The following is a 25,497-nucleotide window of genomic DNA, read 5'->3' as shown; positions in this document are numbered from 1 at the left end:
TCTGGAACACTACAAAAATCACAGGGTATCAAGAATGCAACTGAAACAGCAATTTCTGTACTGCCTTCATTATTGGTCTCCAACCATCAGTGGGCACACAGCATCTCAGTTTGTCCATTAAGCATAGATGTCAGCAAAAGTGAAGCCCCCATAGAGGTAACATAAATTGCATTAAGGTTAATAACTGTGTTTTATAATAAAAGTAAATATTCCCATTTCACTTCTGACCATGATAGAATAACCAAGCACAAGACTTAACCTCACAGTTTAAAAAACAAATAAACAACAACAACAACAACAGAAACACTAGAAAACTGTGCAAAATACACAAAATAATTGTTTTCCAGATACTGGACAATAGGTAGTGCAGAATTGTAATTGAGGTGAGCCCTATAATCACCCAATTTCTGCCCAAATGAAATTTCCAGACCACAGATACAGGTAAAGAGGTAAAGAGAACCCAAAGAGGGCCAGGAAACTGAGCTAAATTGAGTAGATAAAGAGCAAAATTCAGGAAGGCTAAAATGGCTAGAAGTTATGGAGCAAAGATCCAATAGGAAGCATAAAAAGAGCTCCAGAAATCCACAGGAGGTCCCTTCAGACTTTGCAGTGTGCTAGTTTGTGCATTCACAGAGTGAAATTCCATTTGGCCTGGCAACAAACTAAGAAGGATATAAACTGAACAATTCTCAGACCTGAAACAAAGGAGCAAAATTCAAGCTCCAGCCAGCTATGTTCTTGGTGGTCTCTCAGGGAACATGTCAGAAAGGTCACTCTGTAGTAGTAAGACTAAACTATTCTCTGAAAGGAAAGCTACTCTAGAGGTCCTTAGCTAAGCTTAAAACTGAACTTAGATCAAGTTGGTCTTTAGTGAGGGAGAAGGAAAGGAAAAATCATTTGGGAAAATATTCAGACTGCAGAAGCAGCCTGCTTGAAAAGTCACAGCAACAGGCAAAAATAAAACAACCTGGGGGAAAAAAAAACCTCAGACTGCACCTGGACAGATAAGCAAACAGGATCTAGCACAGAGCTCTTTGTTCTTTGTCTAATTAGTGAACTCCCAGGAAAAAGTTTCCACCCCAGTTTAGGCATATTCATGGTGGGAACTTGCATGGGGATGGGGCGGGGGTGGCTTATCTAAAACAAACCCACAGTTATACAAACAAGACAAGCCGATTTCTGCTTGCCTAAAGACGTACCCACAGCTGTATAAGATAACGGGAGTAGCACAGACAGCTTTACTGATAAAATAAGTTACTCAAACTCCTACAGAGATGAAGAGTTTCTTACAAAAGCTTTTTAATTCAGCTGTAACCCCGCCATCCACTTGGGACTCCCCTCTTTCCTGCAGAGAGCTTTTTTTCTTTCACTTATTAAACTTTCACTCCAACCCCACCTTTGTGTCTATGTTTCTTAATTTTCTCGGATATGGGACAAAGAACCTGGGGTACTAGTTCAGACAATGAGAAACTGCTACATTAAGGAGCATGTGTGAGATTGCAACATTAGTAACAGAGAAATGCGACAATGGTAGGCAAAATTTTTTAAAGATGGCTACTATGTTCCCTGCTCCCAGCTGAATCCCTGTATAATTCCCTCCCCTTGAGAATGGGTAGGACCTGTAACTTACTTGTATACAATAGAATATGGAAGGATGGAAAAATATTTGCAGATGTAACTAAGGTACCAAATCAACTAATTTTGAAGTAATTAAAAGAGTGATTATCTTAGGTGGACCTGATATAATCAGGTGAAAGCCCTTAGAAGAAGGACTGGGCCCTCCCTGAATTTAGAGATTCTTCTTGCTGGCATAAAGTGAGTAACCATGGTGAGGAAGCCCACATGACAAGAACAGCGGATGGCCACTAGGAACTGTGGGCAGCCTCCAGTGGGTATCCAGTAAGAAGCCAGGGCCCTCAGTCATACAGCCACAAAGAAATGAATTCTGCCAACAACCTGAATTAGCTTAGAGGCAGATTCTGCCCCACTCAAGCCTCTGGTTAAAAGGCAGCCTGGCGGATACCTTGATTATAGCCTTTTGAGACCATTAGCAAAGGATCTGTTCAGTAAACCATGCCCAGACTTGACCCACTGGAGTTGCTGCCTGAATGCAATTTTCAAATGTTCACTAGAAAAACTGGGATCAAACAATACAGAAGACCTGAAAGAGATACTTTTGTGACATTCAGGCACAAAACATGGCCCACATTCCAGACTTTCAAAGGAGACTATACAAAGCAAAAGCTGCAAGCTATTGGTGAAGGGACAGAAAATCAGCTTGGACCCAGTATCCCACACTCTTATATAGCAAAGGCTTGTTACTGTTAGGGGAAGGGCAAAAAAATCTGGTGAAAAATCTGATGCAAAACCCTCCTCAGACACAAAGAAGAGTTTAGCTATCATCCTGGGCAAGGACAGTAATGTTGAGAAAGACCCATCCCTGAGGCCCAGATGCACAGGACCAGTCCAGCATCAAGTAACAATCAACAGCAATATACTGCGGAGAAGGGGGAAGTGTGGAGGGAGAGATGCCCTCACTGTCAAGGACATGAAGGTCTTGGTGAAAACTGGGGAAAGTGCAGGAACACTAAGAAAAATCTCTCTGGCACTCCAGGCCTCACACGAAGGACAAGATAGAGAATTCAACACTTCTCTCTAAGCAATCAATAGAAGCAGATAAAATTCATTAAGGATATACAAGACATGAACATACGATGAACCAACTTGACTTAACTCTTTTTTTTTTTGACACAGGGTCTTACTCTGTCACCCAAGTTGGAGTACAGTGGCACAATCACGGCTCACTGCAGCCTCAACCTCCCAGGCTTAAGCAATCCTCCTACCTCTGCCTCCTAAGTGGCTAGGACTACAGGTGCATGCCACCACACCCAGTTAATTTTTTTATTTTTTACTTTTTGTAGAGACATGGTCTCCCTATGTTGCCCAGGTTGCTCTCAAACTCTTGGGCTCAATCAAGTGATCCTCCTGCTTTAGCCTCCTAAGATGCTGGGATTACAGGTGTGAGCCACCACACCCAGCCTTAAATGACATTTATAAACTACTATACTCAACAACTGCACCATGCACATTCTTTCAAGTACATACTAAACACTCACCAAGACAGACTATATTCTGAGCCACCCAAAAAAAAAAACAAAAAACTTTGTCAAAGAAATTAACAAACTTGAAATAACTGAAATTAATCTAATTATATTCTTGGATCATAAGAGGCTTAAATGAGCAGTCAATAACAAAAAGACAGAAGGAAAATCCCCAAATGCTTGGAAATTTTAAAACATACTTCTAAATTACCTATGGTTCTCTTATAAACCCCACAATACATTTCCTATTTAGCTCTAAACTAAATCAATGATCTCACTTTTTAAATAAAGCAAAAGGTCCCAAGTGACATCCTTGGGGCAAAATTATAGGAAGATAAATTTCAGCTCAATTGAAATAAGAGTATCATAACAATCACAGCCATCTGAAGATGGAATGTCCTGTCTCTGGAAATCATAAGTTTCCTATAGGTATGTACAAACATAGTTTTGGGGGGAAAAGATCAACCAGGAGATAAGTCATTGAATTAAATAACTTTAACAGTTTCAAATGTTAGAGTCCATTGTCTTACCAAATATTCATCTATAAATCCTGGATTGCATTAGTGATAAACTCATGCCATTCATCTTTAAAAGGTCAGGGTACAATAATCCTTTTATTGATAAAATTATTTATCAGTAGGCTCTCAGCTCAGGAAGACATTTCTCTTATTTTACCATGTTTTATAAACTACATCGGCTGGGAACAGTGGCTCACGCCTATAATCCCAGCACTTTGGGAGGCCAAGGCAGGCACATCACTTGAGGTCAGGAGTTTGAGACCAGCCTGGCCAACATGGTGAAACCCTGTCTCAACTAAAAATACAAAAATTAGCCAGGCATGGTGGCACATGCCTGTAATTCCAACTACTCAGGAGACTGAGGCACAAGAATCGCTTGAACCCAGGAGGTGGAGGTTGCAGTGAGCCAAGATCATGCCCCTGCACTCCAGCTTCAGTGATAGAGCGAAACTCAATTTCAAAATTAAAAAAAAAAAAACATAAGAATATAGCCTTTTAAAATAAAATAAATAAATAAAAACAAAACAAAAAGAATATAGCCTTTACATGGTACTGATTAAACTGGTCAATTTTCACCTACAGATATTACACTAGAATTCTAGGTGGCATGCCATTTTTCTCACAATAGCCATTCACAAGGGAACAAAAACCTGACAATATAATGCAATAATATGTCTCTAAACCAGTATTTAATTTACTGACTGTTTTTACGTTGAATGAATCTAGAGTGTTAATTTCTTCATATACTTTACTAAAACCAAATTTCAGTTCATTTTTTTCTAACAGTTTTCACAAAAAGACCTCTTTTCTATTACATATTTAAAGGTACAAACCAGAAACAAGTCTCTCCTCACAGTTTCTGGTATTAAATTTTGCCAAGTGTAATACAGCAAAACAACCTTATATTCAGCAATGACCTTGACTTCCAATAAACAGAAAATTTAGACCATCATCATGATTTGAACAAAACACCTTCTCAGAAACTACATGAAAAGAACAAAGGAAAGAAAGGTTTAATTTGGAGAAAAGAAACTAAAATACACAGCAGTTTTGTACTAGCTAAAGAAACTAGAAAGAAGAATTAAGGAAAAAACTATCATAAATAAAACAAAATACTTTTTAAAAGCAGAATATAAGAAACAGCCACACTGCAACAGAGTGCTAATAAAATATGGAATTAAAAGCTCATTACTGATTGGTAATGATCAATCCATTTTGCAAAAAAAAAAGATTACTGAAACTAATAATTTCATTATCACCTACGGAAAGCACATCACTAAATAATTTAGCTTTAAAATTATACATAGATGTGTTCATGAACATCATGAATAAAAATAAAAAGATACATAAAATTTAAAAAATACAAAATAAAATTATACAGAGCTATATATGTTAAATGATTAGAATAGTACCTAGTGTAAAGTAAGCACAAATATTTTCTACTATTAGTAAAAATAGTATTAATTACAACACTGAGTTCTCACTTAAAAAAGGATTATAAGACACTCTATACAAGTCCAACTAGTTGGAAGTTTTGTGCCTACCAAAGAGCATCCCTGCAAAAGGACTACAGGTATCTTGATTAGTAGATTTGGATGTTTCATTGTCTGGAGCACTAAAGAAAAAAAGACAGAGAAAAAGAGTAAATTAAAATCCAGATAATTTTCAGGAAGCAAAATTTTAGAGTAAAATGTAGCTATGAATTATTAGCCTTTCAAAGTACTATGGACATTAAAATATTTACAAATTTTTAAGGTTAAGGTAAAATCATGGCATTCTATCTCTTTATACAGTGCAACTCCAATGTATTCAGGCTTAAAAAAATAATAATAATTTGGCCAGGCATGGTGGCTCACACCTGTAATTCCAGCACTTTGGGAGGCCTACGTGGGTGGATTGCCTGAGGTCAGGAGTTGGAAACCAGCCTGGCCAACATAGTGAAACCCCGTCTCTAATAAAAAATACAAAAAAATTAGCTGAGTGCAGTGGTGGAGGCCTGTAATCCCAGCTACTCAGGAGGCTGACACAGGAGAATCACTTGAAACCAGGAAGCGGAGGTTGCAATGAGCCGAGATAGCATCATTGTGCTCCAGCCTGGGCAACAAGAGTGAGACACATATCAAAAACAAAAACAAAAACATTCAGCTTGCTTCACTGGCTGTATAGGTTCTCAAATAAAATCTTTTTCAGGCTGGGCGTGGTGGCTAACACCTGTATTACAGCACCCTGGGAGGCCAAGGCAGGCAGATCGCTTGAGGTCTGGAGCTTGAGACCAGCCTAGCTATCACGGTAAAACCTCGTCTCTACTAAAAATACAGAAATTAGCTGGACATGGTGGCGCACGCCTATAATCCCAGCTACTTGGGAGGCAGAGGTAGGAGAATCACTTGAACCGGGAAGGCAGAGGGTACAGTGAGCCAAGATCCTGCCACTGTACTCCAGCCCGGGTGACAGAACAAGACTCTGTCTCGAAAAAAAAAAAAAAAAAATCCTTTTTCATAAAAAAACAGCTACCCCAGTAAAAAAAAAAAAAAAAAAAAAAAAAAATATATATATATATATATATATATATATATATATATATATATATATACACACACATACATACATATATGCATGTAAGACCGGGAGCAGTGGCTCATGCCTGTAATCCCAGCATTTTGGGAGGCCAAGGCGGGCGAATTACCTGAGGTCAAGAGTTCGAGACCAGCCTGGCTAACATGGTGAAATCCCATCACTACTAAAAATACAAAAAAATTAGCCAGGCGTGGTGACGCACGCCTCTAATCCCAGCTACTCGGGAGGCCGAGGCAGGAGAATCACTTGAACCCAGGAGGCAGAGATTGCAGTGAGCTGAGATCGTGCCGCTGCACTCCAGTCTGGGTGACAGAGTGAGACTCTGTCTCAAAAAAGAAGAAAAAGAAAAAGAAAAAAAGTAAGTGCACGTAAATAAAAAATAAAAAAAAAAAAGAAGAGAAAGAGTGATCTATGCACACACTTAGAAAAGATCATCCCTAAAAACACTCCTTCCTGGCCATGCGCAATGGCTCATGCCTGTAATCCCACCATGAGTTTGGGAGTTCAAGACCAGCCTGGACAACGGAGATCCTGACTCTACAAAAAAATTTTTTTAAAAACTAGCCAGGCATAGTGGCACATGCCTGTAGTCCCAACTACTCCAGAGGCTGTGGTGGGAGGGTCACTTGAGCCTGTAAAGTCAAGGTTTCAGTGAGCTATAATATGTCACTGCACTCCAGCATGGACAACAAAGCGAAACTCTATCTCAAAAAAAGAAAGAAAAAAAAACCTTTCTTGCAAGATAGAAACAAGGGAAAAAAATTCCAAAGGAAACTTAATCAATTAGAACAAAACAGCAAATTATCTTATTGCAAGCAGTGTTTATATATTACTTTTCTTAGAAAAAAATAGACATCTTTCTTGACATATGACATTATCTTCACTGTATACTATAGATTCAAAACCATTTATCCTTATGTACGACACAGGAATGCCACCAAAATGATAAAAAACTGTAAGTAGAAAGAGAACATAAATATAAAATACATACAATTTCCTTTCAACATGACAGAAATATATGAGCACTAATTTTACAAAGTAGGCATAAAAGCTATCTACCTGATAAACTGAAAATCAAAAATAAACTTTTGAAAGAAAAATTCACACCACAGGAACATTTCCAATTTTTTTTTTTTTTTTTTTTTTTTTGAGAGGGAGTCTTGCTCTGTTGCCCAGACTGGAGTGCAGTGGTGCGATCTTGGCTCACTGCAAGCTCCGCCTCCTGGGTTCACGCCATTCTCCTGCCTCAGCCTCCCGAGTAGCTGGGATTACAGGGATTACCAGGGATTACAGGGATTGCCACGCCTGGCTAATTTTTTCTTTTCTTTTTCTTTTTGTTTTTGTATTTTCAGTAGAGACTGGGTTTCACCATGTTGGCCAGACCAGGCTGGTCTTGAACTCCTGACCTCAAGTGATCCGCCTGCATCGGCTTCCCAAAATGCTGGGATTACAGGCATGAGCCACCAGGCCCGGCCACATTTTCAATTTATTTCCAGTCAAGTTGCATCACCATGACTCTAAGATATTTTAAGTTGATTTTTAGTCCATTAAATTATACTTATTTCTTTTATTATTTCAAACAAATTTACATACTTTGTAATGATAGGGACTTCTTCAGAACACCTTGGCACACTTTATAACCAAAACTTGTTCTTTAAAAGAATGCTGTAAAGTACTATCGATTTTCATTTAGTACTACCTCCCCACCTTTCTTTTCCTTTAATTCACTTCTCACTAAGAAGGAAGGCTGTTAATTTACTGTATCTTTCTACTTTTTCAGTTAGCCAGTTTTAGGCACATTCTGTTTCACAATGTAATGACTAAAGCGGAGAATTTATATTACATACTGTACCTTTTATTTTCAGCAGATGAAATTCTTATGTTTGACTGTTCTATAACATCTCCATCATGTTCCATAGGAGGCATATTCCCTCGTCTGTTCCTGTGCATCCTTAAAAACACATTAGCTTATAAAGCATGTTCCACATACAGTGGACCTTCTTATAACAGTTTGGTGTTTTTACATTTGATGTTGGCAACATTAAAAGGAACAAAGTGTTATAATGAAGTTTTACTATAAATGCATTATAAAATTAAATAGAATTTGTATGATCTGCTGGTTAATGAGACACTAAGAGTTTAAACGTAATAATCTTTTCTAAAAATATTATGTTATTTTAATGTACTTGCTATAAATTTTTATTTTTAAAACTACAAATATACTAACACTTTTTTATCATTCAATTTAAAAGTGAATAACTGAACACCTACTGGGTATTCAGACACAGTCCCTGCACTCACAAAGATTATAGTCAAAATTCAAAATGAGAACATTTTTAAAATCAAAATTCATAGAGTCTGTGAATTATTTCATTGTACGTATAACCTTCTTTTTTTTTTTTTTTTTTTTTGAGACGGAGTCTTGCTGTGTCGCCAGGCTGGAATGCAGTGGCACAATCTCGGCTCACTGCAACCTCCACCTCCTGGGTTCAAGTGATTCCCCTGCCTCAGCCTCCCAAGTAGCTGGGACTATAGGCTCGCACCACCATACCTGGCTAATTTTTTGTATTTTAGTAGAGACAGGGTTTCACCATGTTGGCCAGGATAGTCTCGATCTCCTAACCTTGTGATCTCCCGCCTTGGCCTCCCAAAGTGCTGGGATTACAAGCATGAGCCACCGCGACCTGTCATAACCTTTTTAACTTAAAAATACAGCAGCAGTCTTATCAATAAATTAAATAAAATATAACAAACCATGACATTTGCTAACACTGTAAATCACAGGAAAGAATAAATGTTACTGATAGGTGAATGGAAAATATAAACAGAGAAAATGATTAGCTAACTTTACTTACGAGGTCATAAACAACAAAAAGAAAGATTAGCATGTTTTCTATTTTCTTCTTTAAAAACCTTTTTGGAAAATAATAATGAAAAAATGTTTTTCAATCAATCTTTTTTCCATTTGGCAAACACTGATTTTATTTTTAGCTTAATTTCTCATACCATAGAAACCAACATGACTTTTTACACCAACACTTATCGGCATCCGTGAAAATCAGCATTTCATAAGCATTTCAAAGTTTCTTTACATGGCTGTTGAGTTACCCAACTATATTGTCTTTCTCAAGAGGACTATTACAAAGAAATATGGTTGTTAAAGCAGTATTCAGTATTTTAGGTGAATTTCATTATTGGATTAAGAAAAATGGCAATTTTCCGGGAAAAAAAAGAAACTTCTCACTCTCCACAGAACCAGCATATAAAATTCTTTCTTCCCTTGTTTCCATCATACAAGCCACTGTCAATATCATCTGTGGAGAAAACACTATTTGGAATTTTAATCTTAGTAACTATGACATGGCATAACGCATGAATGGCTTCCATTTTTTAATCGATCACAGATCACATACACACATTCTGATGTGTGAATGACACATCAGTTTAGTGTCATTCCCTACTTCTACCACTTAACAAACAGGTAAATACAAACTCAAATTCAAATTTGTAATTAACACTGCCAGGCAACCAGATTTAATTATACTGGATATTTATATATAATGCAGAAAAGCATTAACAGAGCAGGCCTGAGACTGCCTATCCTCAGAAAATCCTGACTGTACAGTTGACCCTTGGCTGGCACCTGGGAATATAGATTTTGGGAGAGTTACAACCACTGGCAGAACTGATAAGAGAAGCTCACTGTGCTTAAACTGTTTACACAAACTATAGTTTATGCTAAACATTTGCTTTTCTTCAGGAAGTCTGGAATTTTGGTACATGCCAGGTACAGGGTGCCTATGTAACCATCCCACAATAAAAACCTTGGGCACCAAGTGTTTAATCGCTTTCCTGGCAGACATTTCCTTATATTGTTACAATTCAATGCTGGAGGAATTAAGCATCTCCTGTGTGATACCACTGGGAGAGAACCCTTGGAAGCTTGTGCCTGGTTTCCTTCAAACTTTGTTCCATGTGCCTTTTACCTTTGCTGATTTTGCTTTGTATCATTTTGCTGTAATAAATTATAACTGCGACTACAACTATACCCAAAGTCCTTATGGATCCTCCTAGCAAATCACCCAACCTAGAGGTTTTCTTGAGAACCCATGACACAACACAAAAAGTAAATTCACTGGTGTAGTAAAGAGGTATCTATGCCAAAAAAAAATTACATATAAAAATAATCTTTATTTATATATATATATTCTTTAATAATAAAGAAATCTTTATTACAAATTTTTTTAACAGAGGCCGGGCACGGCGGCTCATGCCTATAGTCCCAGCTACTTGGGAGGCTAAAGTGGGAGGACTGTTTGAGCCTGGAAGGCAGAAGTTGCAGTGAGCCAAGACTGTACCACTGCACTCCAGCCTGAGCAACAGAGTAAGACCCTGTCTCAAAAAAAAAAGAAAAAAATTAAATAGAAATTTAAAGTTACAAATTCTTAAAAGCATAACTTGGGGTCCCAGAATTAAAGGCCACTTAAATATACAAAAGCTTTTTCTAAAATTAACATAGGGCTTGTGGCTTCCTTAATTATTAGTTAAGTTTTCTGAAGATAATATTTAGATTAATAATTCTAGCTTATCTTTATACCACCACTGCACCCAAGGTATCCACACTAAAAAATCTTTTACAGTCTCTTCAGTGTATATAGATAGTAAAGCAAACACCATAAACACAAGAGGTCATTTTCAAAGTTCATCCTAAATTAATTTAAGAAATGATCTTATTTATGTATAAGGTTAAGGTCTCTTTGCTAAAATCTACAGCAAAATCAAAAGATTTCCTAGTGAACAGCACATATGAAAGATGTTCTAAGGTATACCTTTCATTGAAGAAAAAATCATTAACAAGATTATAAAAGTCCACTCTGTCACCAATAATTATAAGATCAAGACCGAAAAATGTTTAAGAGGCTAAAAAAGAGCAGAAATAAGCATTTCACTAAAAAGATAATAAAATCTTAGGGATACTATTCAATTTTATGAAATGACACATGATTTGTTTATCTTTTTTAAGTCAAGGAAGAATTACTGTTTACAAATATAGATTTTATAATTTTTTTAAAATTACCAATGTAAGACCTAAAAAAAAGAAACCTTGAAGGGAAATTAAGCTGAAAAGACAAACTATAGTTTGGTAAGTTAGCCACCTTATTCTCTATTAAAATATCCCTACAATTTTTATGGCATTTCCTTCATTTACTAAAGTGGCCTTTATATTTCTAATAAATTTAGCATTTAATCACCCAGAACTAGCTCTGTTAGTTCATTTAAAACAGCTTTTATGGTCTTACAATTTATTGTTGTAACCTTTTCTGAACAAAAAAAGTCCTCTCTGAAGAAAGCAACTAGTAAGAATCAGCAGTGGTTTTACCACGGCTACATCTCTATTCAATCATCTCAACATTAAAGGAAAACAGACAGATGATAATATCGAAAAGCAATGCACTCACTAAATGTCTAAGAACCATTTGATTCTAATCAAAGTTCAGGGGTTCTGTTTAGGTTCAGTTTGTCCCTGGAACCCCTTTATGTTTCACTGTGAGAGTACCAGATTAAGACTATCCTTGTGACCCAAAAGTAATCTATCTAAATACTCTCCCAGCAAATTACTAACCAGGTCCAAGCCTACTTAGTTTCCAACATCAAACAAGATCAGGCACATTCCAGGGTGGTACAGCCATAGAAAATCTATCTAAATATTCTATGGCTTTTAATATATAAGTTCACTTACCACACCTTAACATGTTGGGTTTTGTCACAAAGGGACAGAACTCATAACTTTGAAATGCAAATCAGATATGATTCAGGGAATAAAATAACTGCAAAATGGTTTCACCATCCTACTAACTAAAAAAAAAAAGGTATTTTAAATGAAAAAAATATTTTTCTCCCTATTTCCTTGAAGACATGAGTCAACAACTCTAGTTGATCAGGTAAAAATCTTAATACCCAAAGAAACCAGGTATAGGGTACAGGCCAAGTTTATCCTAAAAATGAACACATGTTAATCTTTAAAAAAAAAAAAAAAAAGAAGAAGCTAATGAAACACTCGGAGATGTTAACTGTGGACAATCATTTTTCTCTTTGTTTTCCATTCTTTCCCAATTTTTATATTTACTTTGGTAGCAGTGTTTTCTATTATCAACCCCATCTACTCTGTACCTGGTTTCTTTGGGTATTAAGAAGTAAAACTTCTTTTATTCATTAACATTGGTTAAAGTAAAAGATAATAAAGTAAAATATTAACTTCTACAGTTCAAGTTAATAAATAAGACTAGGATTACTATATTTAAATAGAGCTTATAAATTTCAAAGTATCTTAAGACATGCTATTACATTCTACTTTAGAAAGCTCCTAAAACATGATAAATTTTACTTGAATTGGTAAATATGCATAAATAAACAACACACATACACACACAGAATGCAACTATCAATTACAGTGTTAACCACCTTGTTAATTAAGAACGCTGTCAGTGATTTCATGATATGAGTTTAGGAAGGCAACATCATTTTCTGAGAAAAGTTTTAGCTTTCCCATATTTAAGTATGGGGAAATATTTCATTAATAATTATGGTATATGAAAAAAAAGTAAATGTTTATAGGGTAGAGAAAAATTGAAACCAAAAATAAAAAATTATTATAAACCAAAACTAGAATTTACCAGATGCTGACTTTTAGGAAAGGAAAAAAAAAAAGACCAAAGAAAACTTAGAAGAATGAAGGAAAATTAACTGTGCACTTCTCATAATACATTATAATTATTTTTTGTCAAGAACTTCTGATCAAGATTGCATAGTATGTTAAGAATAAATGCTTGGAGCAAGAGATGAAACTCAGTTCCACATTTCTTTAGTCTCAAAATTTTCACAAATACAGTCATTTCTCCTAAACCAGTCTATTTATAAACTACTGAATGACTGGTCTTTTTTTTTTTTTTTTTTTTTTTTTTTGCTGGAAATAAGGAATCTATAAATCTGAAATAAAGAAATCCAATTTTAAATTCAATTGTTAAAGAGACACATAAGAAAAAACACTTGGAGATGTCAGAGTTGATATAAAAACGAAATAAAAATACATAAAATATGATTTATATATTGAAGAAACACTTTAAAGTATTTAACAAGAATTATTCTCACTCAACCTCATGTTTAATCTATTCTTAAATAGTATTTGGAAAAGTTTATATTGAAGGAGTTCATTTTATTTTGGGATACATAAGAAGATATGAGAGTTCTCAAATAGAATGATATTCATTTGTTAGTTCATGTATAAAATTATCACAGGATATAATTATAAAAGTAATAAATTAAAATATAAAAAAAAACAAAGAAGCAACCATTATGTTTCTTAAAATTCCAAACTTAAAAGGGTATGCATTACATTCACCCTAAACGTAAACAAACACCATAAAGGGAAAAGAAGTTCTCATGTACAAAGGAGACATTATCACCAAGAGTCAAAGATTACTTGCAGTTCCCCAATTGAGTTATTTTAGTTTAGTCAGCCTTTAATTACCTTACATATAAGCATTTTCAAATATAACATTATAGGATTTGGAGAATTTTCTGAAGTATAAACAACTAGATTCAGATCAGAGAAACTATAATTGCCATTTCCAAATTCTAATCCTTCATTCAAATTACCTAAATCAAGGTAAATATTAAAAATATTGTGTGAGGACATAACAGCTACAGAATGTAGAAGACAAAGAACTGTAAAAGCTTTGTATTGTAATTAATAGTTAGAATATTGAATGTACAGCACTACCCCAAAAACATTTTCTAAAATACTTAAAAACTAATCTATTTGGACTAGCAAATAAAGCAGGTCCCAAAAGCTACTCAAAATGTATTAACACTTGTCAAGTAAACAAGTCAATGACAAATATGAGACCCTGAGGTATTCCTATCTCCAAAACAAGTTAGGTTAAACTATGGCAAGTATCAATGTATGATAAATACAACAATAAAACCTCACTGTAGCAGTTAAGAAATTATAAATAGTGTCACAAAAACATTCAAAGGAACTGAAAACCATCTGAAAATCTGACTGAAAAAACTTATGACTACAGGAGTAAATTGTATTTCATCTATTTTAAGGTATCCTTTTTCCACACGTTTTATTTTATTCATTTATTTTTATTGTTGTTGTTGAGACAGAGTCTCGCTCTGTCGCCCAGGCTGGAGTTCAGTGGCACAATCTCGGCTCACTGCAACCTCTGCCTCCCAGGTTCAAGCGATTCTCCTGCCTCAGCCTCCCGAGTAGCTGGGATTACAGGCACGTCCCACCATGCCTGGCTAATTTTTGTATTTTTAGTAGAGATGGGGTTTCACCATGTTGGTCAGTTTGGTCTCAAACTCCTGACCTCAAGTGATCTGCCTGCCTTGGCCTCCCAAACTGCAGGGATTACAAGCGTGAGGCACAACCCCCGGCCACACTTTTTTTTTTTTTGGAGACAGAGTCTCACCTTACCGCCCAGGCTGGAGCGCAGTGGCGTCTCTGCTCACTGCAACCTCTGCCTCCCAGGTTCAAGTGATACTCCTGCCCCAGCCTTCTGAGTAGCTGGGATTACAGATGCGCACCTCCATGCCTGGCTAATTTTTGTATTTTTAGTAGAGACAGGGTTTCACCCTGTTGGTCAGGCTGGTCTCAATCTCCTTACCTCGTGATCCGCCCGCCTCGGCCTCCCAAAGTGCTGGGATTACAGGCATGAGCCACCATGCCTGGCCACATTTTAATATTGGAAGTCAGAATAGCCAATGACCTGGTTTTATGTCAAGTTATTGCAGTTATTTTTCCCCTCATCCAAGAGCACTATGAATTGAGAAAACTCTGAATTCTTGCCTCAAGGTTTCTTTGGACGCTACTGGCAGTATGAATTCGGACTGTGAACTTCAATCATTACTAATTTACTCTTCAAATTCTCAAGGAAGGTTGTTTGTATCTTTACTCTCTACTCATTGCCAAGGTTGGGATGTGGACATTTCCTCTCTGTCCCTTTCTCTGGGAATGACTACTTCCAATTCACATACTTTTACATAAAGGGTGTAGCCTTTCAGTTTTCCAACTTTACAACAGGGCCCCCACCTTGAGTGTTTTCTTTTTCCCCTCAGTGGGACATAAAATAATGATGCATCTTAAAACTGACAGCATCTTAGAATTAATTATGATAAATCAAAACTGCTTCTCCGTAGTATAATGATAAAAAGTAACAACAGCAAATATTAACAATTAATTTGCTATATTAAGCAAATAAAATAAAAATGAAGTTGTAAATACCTGTCATTTGTATACACTCTCGAAAGTCTTCTATCAAAATCACTTTCATATCTAAACCTCTCATCCATTTCTTCACTTACTTCAGGATCTTGGTCTGGTCTATGATACCGTCTATCAAAAACACGATCCTCATTAAATCTGTGAAATCTTCTATCTGGAATGCCAGCCTTGCTTGCAAACCTTTGATGTTTTAGGTTGGAAATGCCCACTTCTTCATTTGCTTTTTTAATAATTCTTCTATTCCTTAATTCGATTTCATCATCTAGTTGTCGGTATCTGTCCTCCTCTAGTCGTCTTTGGTTCAGAAGTTCTTCATATGCCTCTGAAGGAGTTAAGACATCTTTTCTAGGACCCTCTGAATTTTCACAAGATGTCTGTATTTGTGAAGTTAGATCAGGCTTAACTTGACCAATAGGTTTTTTATTTCTCTGACTCTTGGGCTGTTCAATTAAAAAAGAAAAAAGAAACAAAACTTGATAAGAAACTATCTCTTATAAGGTAATTAAACCCTCAATTTATACTTAGTCTATCATTTCAACTCTGATGTTTATTTAATCACCCATATATATATATATATATACACACACGTTTTTACATTAATGTTCACATGAGCTTTACTTGTAATAGCAAAAACCAGAAATAACTCAAATGTCCATCAACAGGGGAATGGATAAACAAGCTGATACAGCCATGCAATGGAACATTACTATGCAATGAAACGGAATGAATCATCCATACATTCAACAACACAAATGAACCTCAAAATAATCATACCGAGTGAAAGAAGCCATATCTCCAAAACTAGTATATCCTGTATGATTCATTTATAGTAAATGATCAAATGTAAACTAGTCTAGGGTGATAGAAGTCAGGTCAGGAAGATCTGGAGACAGTATGGGAATGAGTGGAGGACAGTGAGGACACACAGATTCCAAAGGGTCCCAGAACCACTTTGGGGGATACAGGATACGCTCGTTATCTTGATTGTGGTTTACATATTCTAAAACCCATCAAATTGTACAGTTTATGAAAAGCTTATTACATAAAAATTCTAGGTGGAGGCCAGTGGATTGCTTGAGCCTGGGAGTTCAAGACCAGCCTAGGCAACATTAATCACCCATATATTTTTTTAGAAAAAAAAATTTCAAGAAAATTTTACCTTTCTGTGGCAGGGCCCGGTGGCTCACGCCCGTAATCCCAGCACTTTGGGAAGCCGAGGCAGGCGGATCACAAGGTCAGGAGTTCAAGACCAGCCTGACCAACATGCTGAAACCCCAACTCTACTAAAAATACAAAAATTAGCCAGGCGTGGTGGCAGGCACCTGTAATCCCAGCTACTCCAGAGGCTGAGGCAGGAGAATCGCTTGAAGCCAGTAAGTGGAGGTTGCAGTGAGCTGACATTGTGCCACTGCATTCCAGCCTGGGTGACAGAGCAAGACTCCGTCTCAAAAAAAAAAAAAGAAAAAAGAAAAGAAAAAAGAAAGAGAGGATAAACTAAATGCAAATTCCTATCCCAGGAGATATTACTTCAAAATATTTCAAATTAAATTCTCAACACAAAGGATATAGGAAGTGGTAAATGTTTTGGCCCCAGATACATCAATCATCCTTCTTTTTTTTTTTTTTTTCAGACCAGGTCTCACTCTGTCACCCAGGCTGGAGTGCAGTGAGGCAATCTTGGCTCACTGCAACCTCTGCCTCCCAGGTTCGATTCTCCTGCCTCAGCCTCCCAAGTAGTTGGGATTACAGGCACCTGCCACCATGTCCGGCTAATTGATCCTTAAATTTTGAAAAAAACAAACATAGCTAGGAATTGTCATCATAAAAACTCATTTAAATTTTTAAAAATAAATGAAAATCACTTAACAAAACTGATCTCTAAAATTAAATCTCCCCAATTAAATGTTAAAAGTTCTTCAATATGAGATAAAATAACTTCCAAAACTAAATATTTAAATGTCCTGTGTTTGGTTTAATTTGGCTTAATTTTGCAAGTATTTACAAAAAAAAAGTAAAATGTCTAAAATAGAAAAAGCTTTTCAAGTACAAAATATTCAACCTGTGGTAGTAGCAGTAGAGATTTACTTCAAAAGCAAAACCTACCTCAGTACTCTTTTCCACCTGCCTGAACTTTTCACTGGATTCTTCCTTACCCCTGAGAAACTGATTGTATTCTTTGTTACGTTCAAGTTTCAACCTTTCCTTAAAATAAAAATCAAAAGGCAATGTTAAACTTCAACTTCAGGAAAAAAAAAATCCCTCAATGTCCTATCAGAATGTCAAATCTGAATCATACATATCAGAACTCTTACCCAGAATCAAGCTTTACTAATAATTTCAAGGACAGATGTCACTGAAAGGCATAGGAGAAGTCGGAAGAGGTTTGAGGACACCCATACAGCTCCCCAGGTCTTTCTTGTCACATGAGAATATGCATGACTACATGCTTTGGTCCATTAATACATGAGGTCTCTAACAGAAGGGAGTTGCTTCGTTCATGAAACATCTCCATTTTACACTCCAATAGTTAACAGAGCTTAGATGACATTTTCCAAAGAGCCATGCCACATAAATCCATAGATTCCAGGTTTGATTCCCAACAGCAATCCTAGACAAACCAGGTGTATTCTGCCAAAAGCATTCAGAGATAAATCTCTCCCACTAGTAAACATGATGATTGTGTTTGCCAGGAGATCTGTCATTAGCATGTTTCCAAAGAGATATGATGGGGTTACCTTCCTTCTTTCCTTCTCAGGGACACCTCCCTCTCCTAATGCCCAACCCACTCCCCCGAAGCACCTGCTGCTAACCATTTGCTTTCCAAGGTTAAAAAATGATCCTTTATATTTTAAACTTAAAAAGAAAAATTATCACAGATTATAAAATATTATAATGAAATGTTCTGTTAAAACATAAATATATAAGATTAAAAAATGTTCTTAAATTTTAATACTCCCGTGTCGCTAAAACAACACAATCTAAAAAAGTACTAAAGAAACTAGGTCAGCTGGGAGCGGTGGCTCACGCCTGTAATGCCAGTACTTTGGGAGGCTGAGGCGGGTGGATCACGAGGTCAGGAGCTCGAGACCAGCCTGGCCTACATTGTGAAACACCATCTCTACTAAAAACACAAAAAATTAGCGGGGCTTGGTGGCAGGGGCCTGTAATCCTGCCTCCAGCTACTCAGGAGGCTGATGCAGGAGAATCGCTTGAACTGGGGAGGTGGAGGCTGCAGTGAGCCAAGACCCCGCCACTGCCCTCCAGCCTGGGTAACGGGGTGATACTTCGTCTCAAAAAAAAAAAAAAAAAAAAAAAAAAAGAAACTAGGTCTGTCTTTTGAAATTTATTAACTGTCCATTTTGTCTTATATACTATTTCATGATCTCTGATATACTCTGGTGAGACCTGAGTCACTACAAGAGGTGTACAGTGCTTTATTACTTTCACCTCTAAGGAATATGGACGTGTATTAATGGAGTGTCAGAATCACACATTCAAAGAACCCTTACCCTCACCCTATATAAAAGCTCACTATAATTTCACATCCACTTATTCCAATAACTGTGTTACATAGCATAAACTTTATAGTCAGAAATCAATGCTGAAAAAAATGAATTCTGAATATTCAGTTAAGTATAACTGAATACAGCAAAAGAATCAACATATTAAAGAAATATAAAATTATATGGTTACAAATGTTGTGTTCAAGAAAATTTTTTTAAACAGCATAAATATGACTCCACGGATTTTTGAAATAGAAATATATTCAAGTATGAGGAAATGATGTGATCTTCCATTTGCATTTAAATCAGCAGTATGTTCTTTAATGATTTTGATGCCTCAGAAAACTGGTACCCACAATAACTACTCCTATCCACCTACCTTAGCAGATAACCTCTCACCAATAGGAAGAGAAACTCCCAAAGTAGATGGATCTGTTTCACTCGTAGATAGAAAATTTTTCTGTATATATACACATTAAAAAAATATATTACCTAATTGCCTTTATAAAATATGTTGCATAAATGTGTCTTTGCATTCTATATTCTAAACTAGTATTATATTATGCAGAGCAAATGAATGAAATGGAATGAAGACAGAAACTACAAATCTATATAGACCATACCAAAAGCATTTGGAAAAAAGAGAATTTTCTTCCAATCAACAACTCCCTGAAAGGGAAAATCAGGCCTTAATTTTCATGTGCAATATACATGTCTATTGATTCAAGATGATTAGAAGCATGAAAAAAAATTTCCCAATTTCGTCTTCTAAGCACGTACTCTTCATTATCAGTGCTCTACTGTCTTTTTGTTCTCAAGGCAAATTTAAACTTCCTCACAAATATCTTAATGCATGCCACAAGTTTTTTTTCTATTTTTCCTATAATTATGTGAGTGAATATCTACTGAAATGCCAATAGATATAAACTATGAATGTTGTTTATGTGTTCCTCCAATCTTGTTCATTAAGCATTTAAGTAATGCAGTGTAGTAGAGGCAGCATTAGACTAGCAGTCAAAAGACCTAGGATCTACAACTAGCCCAAGTACTTATCAGTTGTGTAACACTGGGGAAGTCACTTAACTTTTCTGACAGACACTTTCTTCTTCTGTAAAATGAGAATAGTACCTGCTCTGCCCACCTACCAAAGCTGGTATAAGGATGAAGGAGGACAAAAAATATAAAATCGCTTAGAAAGCCGTAAAGCAAATACAAAGAACTGGAAAAAAAAAAAAAAATACACATGATCCCCAATTGGTAAAAAAATACATATGATCTCCAACTTTCTGGTACTGTTACTTAGCAGTCAAATACTTTGGAATAATTTACTTCACTTCATTTCAGTTTCCTTGTCTATAAAACAGAAATAATGCCATCTACACATCACTAGGTTATAACGATAAAATCAATCAATAATTATCAACCTGCCTAATTCCATGCCTTTTATTTATTCATTAAACAAGCAATTAGCAACCATCTAATACTATGCAGATACTATTTTCAGGTGGTAGGGATACAAATATATTTTCCCTATATTCAAGGGATTTACAATTCAGTAGCAGAAACAGACATGTAAGCAAATAACCACAAAACAACGTATTAACTACAATAGCCTTGTATTCAAAACATTATGGAAAGATAGTAATTAGCAAAACTAAGTGATTAATAAAGTTTCATTAAATCTGGCCAGGCAGGGTGGCTCATACCTGTAATCCTAGCAGGTTGGGAGGTCGAGGCAGGCAGATCACTTGAGCTCAGGAGTTCGGACCAGCCTGGGCAACAAGGCGAAACCCCGTCTCTACTAAAAACACAAAAAATTAGCCGGGCTTGGGGCCGCGCGCCTGTAGTCCCAGCTACTTGGGAGGCTGAGGCAGGAGAATCACCTGAACCCAAAAAGCGGAGGTTGCAGCGAGCCAAGATCAGCACCACCGCACTCTAGCCTGGGTGACAGAGTGAGAATCTGTCTCAAAAATAAATAAATAAAGTGTCATTAAATCTGAATTTACAAATGAGTTGTGCTACAAAAGCTAATTTGAAAGTTGGCTGTATGGAACTCTAAACTTACCTGACAAGGAAAAAATAAGACACATGACCAGATCCCTGAGTGATTTTACCTCCTATATACTGAAGTACACTATAAACCTAATTATTTTGTAGAGTTATAAATGCATGAAAAACCCATTCATAGTTCCAACCAGGAAGATAGATTTAACATCCTCACTCCTTCACTGGGCAATTTCCCAGTCCAAACATGGGTCAAGAATGATGTTTGAAATTTTCAATAAAATGAAAAGAATAAACAATAACAACAACACAGGCAGGGAGTGGTGGCTCATGTCTGTAATCCCAGCACTTTGGGAGGCCAAAGTGGCCAAAGTGGCAGGAGGGACACTTGAGCCCAAGAGTTCAAGACCAGCTTGAGTATTTAAAAAAAAAAAAAAAAAACTTTTTTTATTACCCTGTCTCTACCAAAAAAACTTTAATTCTTAAAAAAAGAACAACATAGTGAGTTTTTTCAAAAAGCTAAATTTTAATCATTCATTCATTCATTCATTCAATAAATACTGAGTGCCTACCATGTGCCCAAACTTTCTGATACATTTGGGATTGAAAAAAACAGATAAAGATTCCTGTCCTCCAAAAGCATACATTCAAGCTGGGGAAAATGAAAAAGAAATAATAAACATAATGAGGAGTAATTATACAGCATGCTAGAAGGTAATAATTACTGTGACAAAAAGGAAATTAAAAGGACAGGCTACGGATAGTGCAGGTTTATCAGGCATGAGGGTGGGAAGAACAGAAATCAAGAATTCTCTTTTGGACATGGTCTACATAAGATATCAGGTAGATTTCAAAGTGAAAATGTGAATTATGCAGCCAGCTAGAAAACTCTGAAGTTCAGGATGGAGGTCTGGGCTGGGGATATTAATTAACTGACTCAATTTAAAAACTGTTCCCCTGAGAACATGTCTTTTCTGTGTTCAGATGGTCAAGCATCTTTTATTCTAAAAACAGGAAACCATCTCTGGGCAGGAAGGGCACAGGAAAAAAAAATTAATTAAAACTCGAAAAAAGATGGTAGTTGTTTGTTTTAATAACTCTTCTTGACAAAATTAAAAGATTTGATTTTTTTTAAAAACTCAAATATCCATGCAATCCAAGTCTGGAAGCCACAAGAGATATGAGTGGGACTTGGAAACCATACATATTTCAGGGGGTCCAGGAAGCTGCAGCCAGCTGCCTATAGTCTGCGTAGTTTTCTTTTTCTCTTGCTTTCCCTTCCATTCCCACCTTCTCAAATGTGAACAAAAGACTGTCTCTCTAATTTTAAGGAAATGCTGCTCCTCTACAAGACTATATTCTTTTTTTTTTTTTTTTTTTTTTGAGACGGATTCTCACTCTGTCGCCCAGGCTGGAGTGCAGTGGCGCGATCTCGGCTCACTGCAAGCTCCGCCTCCGGGGTTCACGCCATTCTCCTGCCTCAGCCTCCCGAGTAGCTGGGACTACAGGCGCCTGCCACCACGCCAGGCTAATTTTTTTGTATTTTTAGTAGAGACGGGGTTTCAACGTGTTAGCCAGGATGGTCTCGATTTCCTGACCTTGTGATCTGCCCGCCTCTGCCTCCCAAAGTGCTGGGATTACAGGCGTGAGCCACCGCGCCCCCGGCCGACTATATTCTTAATAATCTCAAAAAACTGGCCGGGTGCGGTGGCTCATGCCTGTAATCCCAGCACTTTAGGAGGCCGAAGTGGGCAGATCACAAGGTCAGGAGTTTGAGACCAGCCTGGCCAATATGGTGAAACCCCGTCTCTACTAAAAGTACAAAAAAATTAGCCAGGCATGGTGGTGGACGCCTGTAGTTCCAGCTACTCCGGGAGCTGAGGCAGAAGAATCGCTTGAACCCAGGAGGCTGAGATTACAGTCAGCCAAGATCGTACCACTGCACTCCAGCCTGGGCGACAGAGCAAGACTCTGTCTCAAAAAAAAAACCAAAAAACAAACAAAAAAATCTTAAAAAACTCCTTCACATCCCTTTGAATTTAAAGATTTGTACTTTCATGACGGCAATTTCTTCTCATGTCCCCCACCACTATCCTTTTTAAAAATCTTACCTAGGGAGTAATGCAAAACCTACAAGAGAAAATGGTAGATATCTGATACCAGAGGAAAACTCCACCCAATAAGAAGAAGTAGGGAAGGGGAAGATAATGAGGTATAAGCCCAGGGAGTCAGGCTGGAACACGAAAGACATGTGCCATGCTAAGGAATTTGAATTTTTATCCTGGAGGCAGTTAGGGGATACTGACATATTTAAATAAGTTAGGGACTGAATCATTCTGGAAAATAGCTTGGAGGGTGAATTGAAAATTAGCGCGAGGAAATCAGTTAAGAAGTTGGGCAGCAATTTAACACAATGAGAGTCTCTACATGCAGAACTAACTGTCCTAAAACACAGTTACCATGCTCTTCACAAGCTATTTAAGAAAGTATGATGCTCATCACTGACTATTACATATAACAAGTTAAAAATCCACTGCCTTCTAATTTGATCCTATCCTATATACATCATTATTTCTTACTACTCTCAAAAAGAATGATACTCTGACCCAGTCAGGCTGGTAAACCTAATATGCCTCATTCATACAAAGCTAAAGTCTACCCTCTACGTCCTCCTTTACTCTATGCTTTCCATCTGAAAAGCTTTCTAGCTTCGATTCTCTCTCCAGATCACCCAAATCTAGATTGCCTCACAAAATAGAAATTCCCACTATGAGGACTATCTTGATCATTATATCCTTCTTGTAGTTACCACTTTCTGAATCGTATGAATGTTATCTCTACAACTAAATTCTAAGCCTCTTGAAGACAGGATGCATACCTGATATATCTTCATAATAAGTGTTTAAAATATGTTAGTTGAATGGTGAATCTGTGAGATTCCTTTTAAAACCAGTTTTGTAAAACCATAAACTGTTTCTTTTTGTTTTCCAATATAAATGGACAATGCAATCTATAGATTTTGGTGGAAAAACAGAGTAATCCAAATTCTCACAACATGTAGTTCAAATATCTTGGATATTCTACTACTCTATTAATCTTACTGTGATTAGTGTAATTTGAGAAACAAAAAATTGCATGCTGAAAACAGACTTAACCGCAGAATATTCAAAAAGAATGCATAAGAAAGCAATAAACACAAATGCAAAGCAGGAATCAAAAGTAATGACTATATTAACGGAAAATTATAATGTGTATGCTGTCATCTGCTAAAAGCAAGAATACAAAATGGTGCCATTCAAACATCTCAAAATCACAAATGAACCCGTTTTCCTAATTGGTTTGAATCTCATAAATGCAAATGATTGCAACCTTCTAGATCGTTAAAAAAAAAAAAAAGAAAGAAAAAACTGAAGGAGGACGTACTGCAGACAACCCTACCTTTCTTTTCCCTTGTGTAATGCCCTAAAGTCAAGGGAAACAAACCATTGACAAAGTGTATTAAGTCAAAGTTCATTCTCTCCATGTGTAAATCAGAATAAGAGACATTTGTACACTTGGAACAAACATAAAGCAGTAAAAATCTAAAGAATATTTTGAGATGACAACAAATATCATAATTGTTTAAAATAATTTTATAACCTAAATTGAAAACTTACAATAAACCTTACTTTGGCCATTATATAATTTAACAAAAATACTCAAGAGTTCTGCTAAGTAAAACATGAGATCATAAAACAAAAGCTTTAGTGGCTAATTAAATGTAATTTTATAAGCTTGGCTCATAGGAAAATAATTAGCAACTAGAACTCCATATGTCATTTTAATACATAGTTGGGGGGTGTAGAAGAGTGGGAAACCATGATTGGACTACTTCAAACCATGACAACTTTACAGAAAACATGAAAAACCATAATTAACGATCTCACTTAAAATTAGAATCCACTGCCTTAGTCAAAAGGTCAAAAGTCTGTATTATTCTACAGCACTGGTTCTCAGCAATATTTTTTTCTCTACCAATGTCATATATGCCACTTAACTTTGACTATACTACTACTTTGCTAGTACCACTGAAAACCTAAAAATTAACATATATGACTAATACCTTATGAAAACAAATTTAGGAGCTGAATTCTGAAACATTAAACCCAACTCATTAATAGAACTCATTACCTGAGTAAGATAACGTCTGTAATCTTGCCGCAATTCTTCTTTTAATTTATGTTTCTTCCGTTCATAGTCTTCTCCAAGTGGCAAACTTAATCCATAATCAATTCCTAGAAAAAAAACAACTTCTTAGTATAATTCATTTTCAAACCAATCTCAAAGTTCTACTTCCTGTAACAAAGCACAGTAAGAAGGAACAGAATTATGCTGATTCCAAGAGTAGGATTAGGGTAAGTTTTTTACTTAAAATGTCTCAATAGATAATACATTCAGATAATCAAAAATATTATCAAAAATATCATTCTCACCCATGAGCCCTAGCCACCCTGTTCTCCTGT

At 36.4% G+C, this 25,497-nt stretch overlaps 1 protein-coding gene across 50 annotated transcripts in view; it reads right to left on the bottom strand.

Moving 5' to 3' along the window:
• CSPP1 (centrosome and spindle pole associated protein 1) overlaps positions 1 to 25,497 on the bottom strand; it is a 132,202-nt gene that overhangs the window by 85,272 nt on the left and 21,433 nt on the right. For 16 of the 50 annotated variants that reach the window (XR_010159269.1, XR_001720593.4, XR_010159267.1 and 13 more), the window contains 7 exons: positions 25,166 to 25,269; positions 24,434 to 24,457; positions 19,371 to 19,451; positions 17,592 to 17,690; positions 15,489 to 15,928; positions 8,049 to 8,147; positions 5,164 to 5,234 (listed from right to left, as the gene is read on the bottom strand). Coding sequence is in view for 43 of the 50 variants with exons in the window: in XM_016960239.4 (XP_016815728.3) it covers positions 5,164 to 5,234; positions 8,049 to 8,147; positions 15,489 to 15,928; positions 17,592 to 17,690; positions 19,371 to 19,451; positions 24,434 to 24,457; positions 25,166 to 25,269 (918 nt within the window). In the remaining 7 variants the exon portion in view is untranslated. The remainder of the gene's footprint in view (positions 1 to 5,163; positions 5,235 to 8,048; positions 8,148 to 15,488; positions 15,929 to 17,591; positions 17,691 to 19,370; positions 19,452 to 24,433; positions 24,458 to 25,165; positions 25,270 to 25,497) is intronic. The other 34 variants (XM_016960240.4, XM_054657368.2, XM_016960242.4 and 31 more) reach the window with 11 other exon arrangements.

Source organism: Pan troglodytes, chromosome 7, assembly GCF_028858775.2.
Source record: "Pan troglodytes isolate AG18354 chromosome 7, NHGRI_mPanTro3-v2.0_pri, whole genome shotgun sequence".
Classification (NCBI taxonomy): domain Eukaryota; kingdom Metazoa; phylum Chordata; class Mammalia; order Primates; family Hominidae; genus Pan; species Pan troglodytes.
This window is presented reverse-complemented; position numbering and strand designations above follow the sequence as displayed.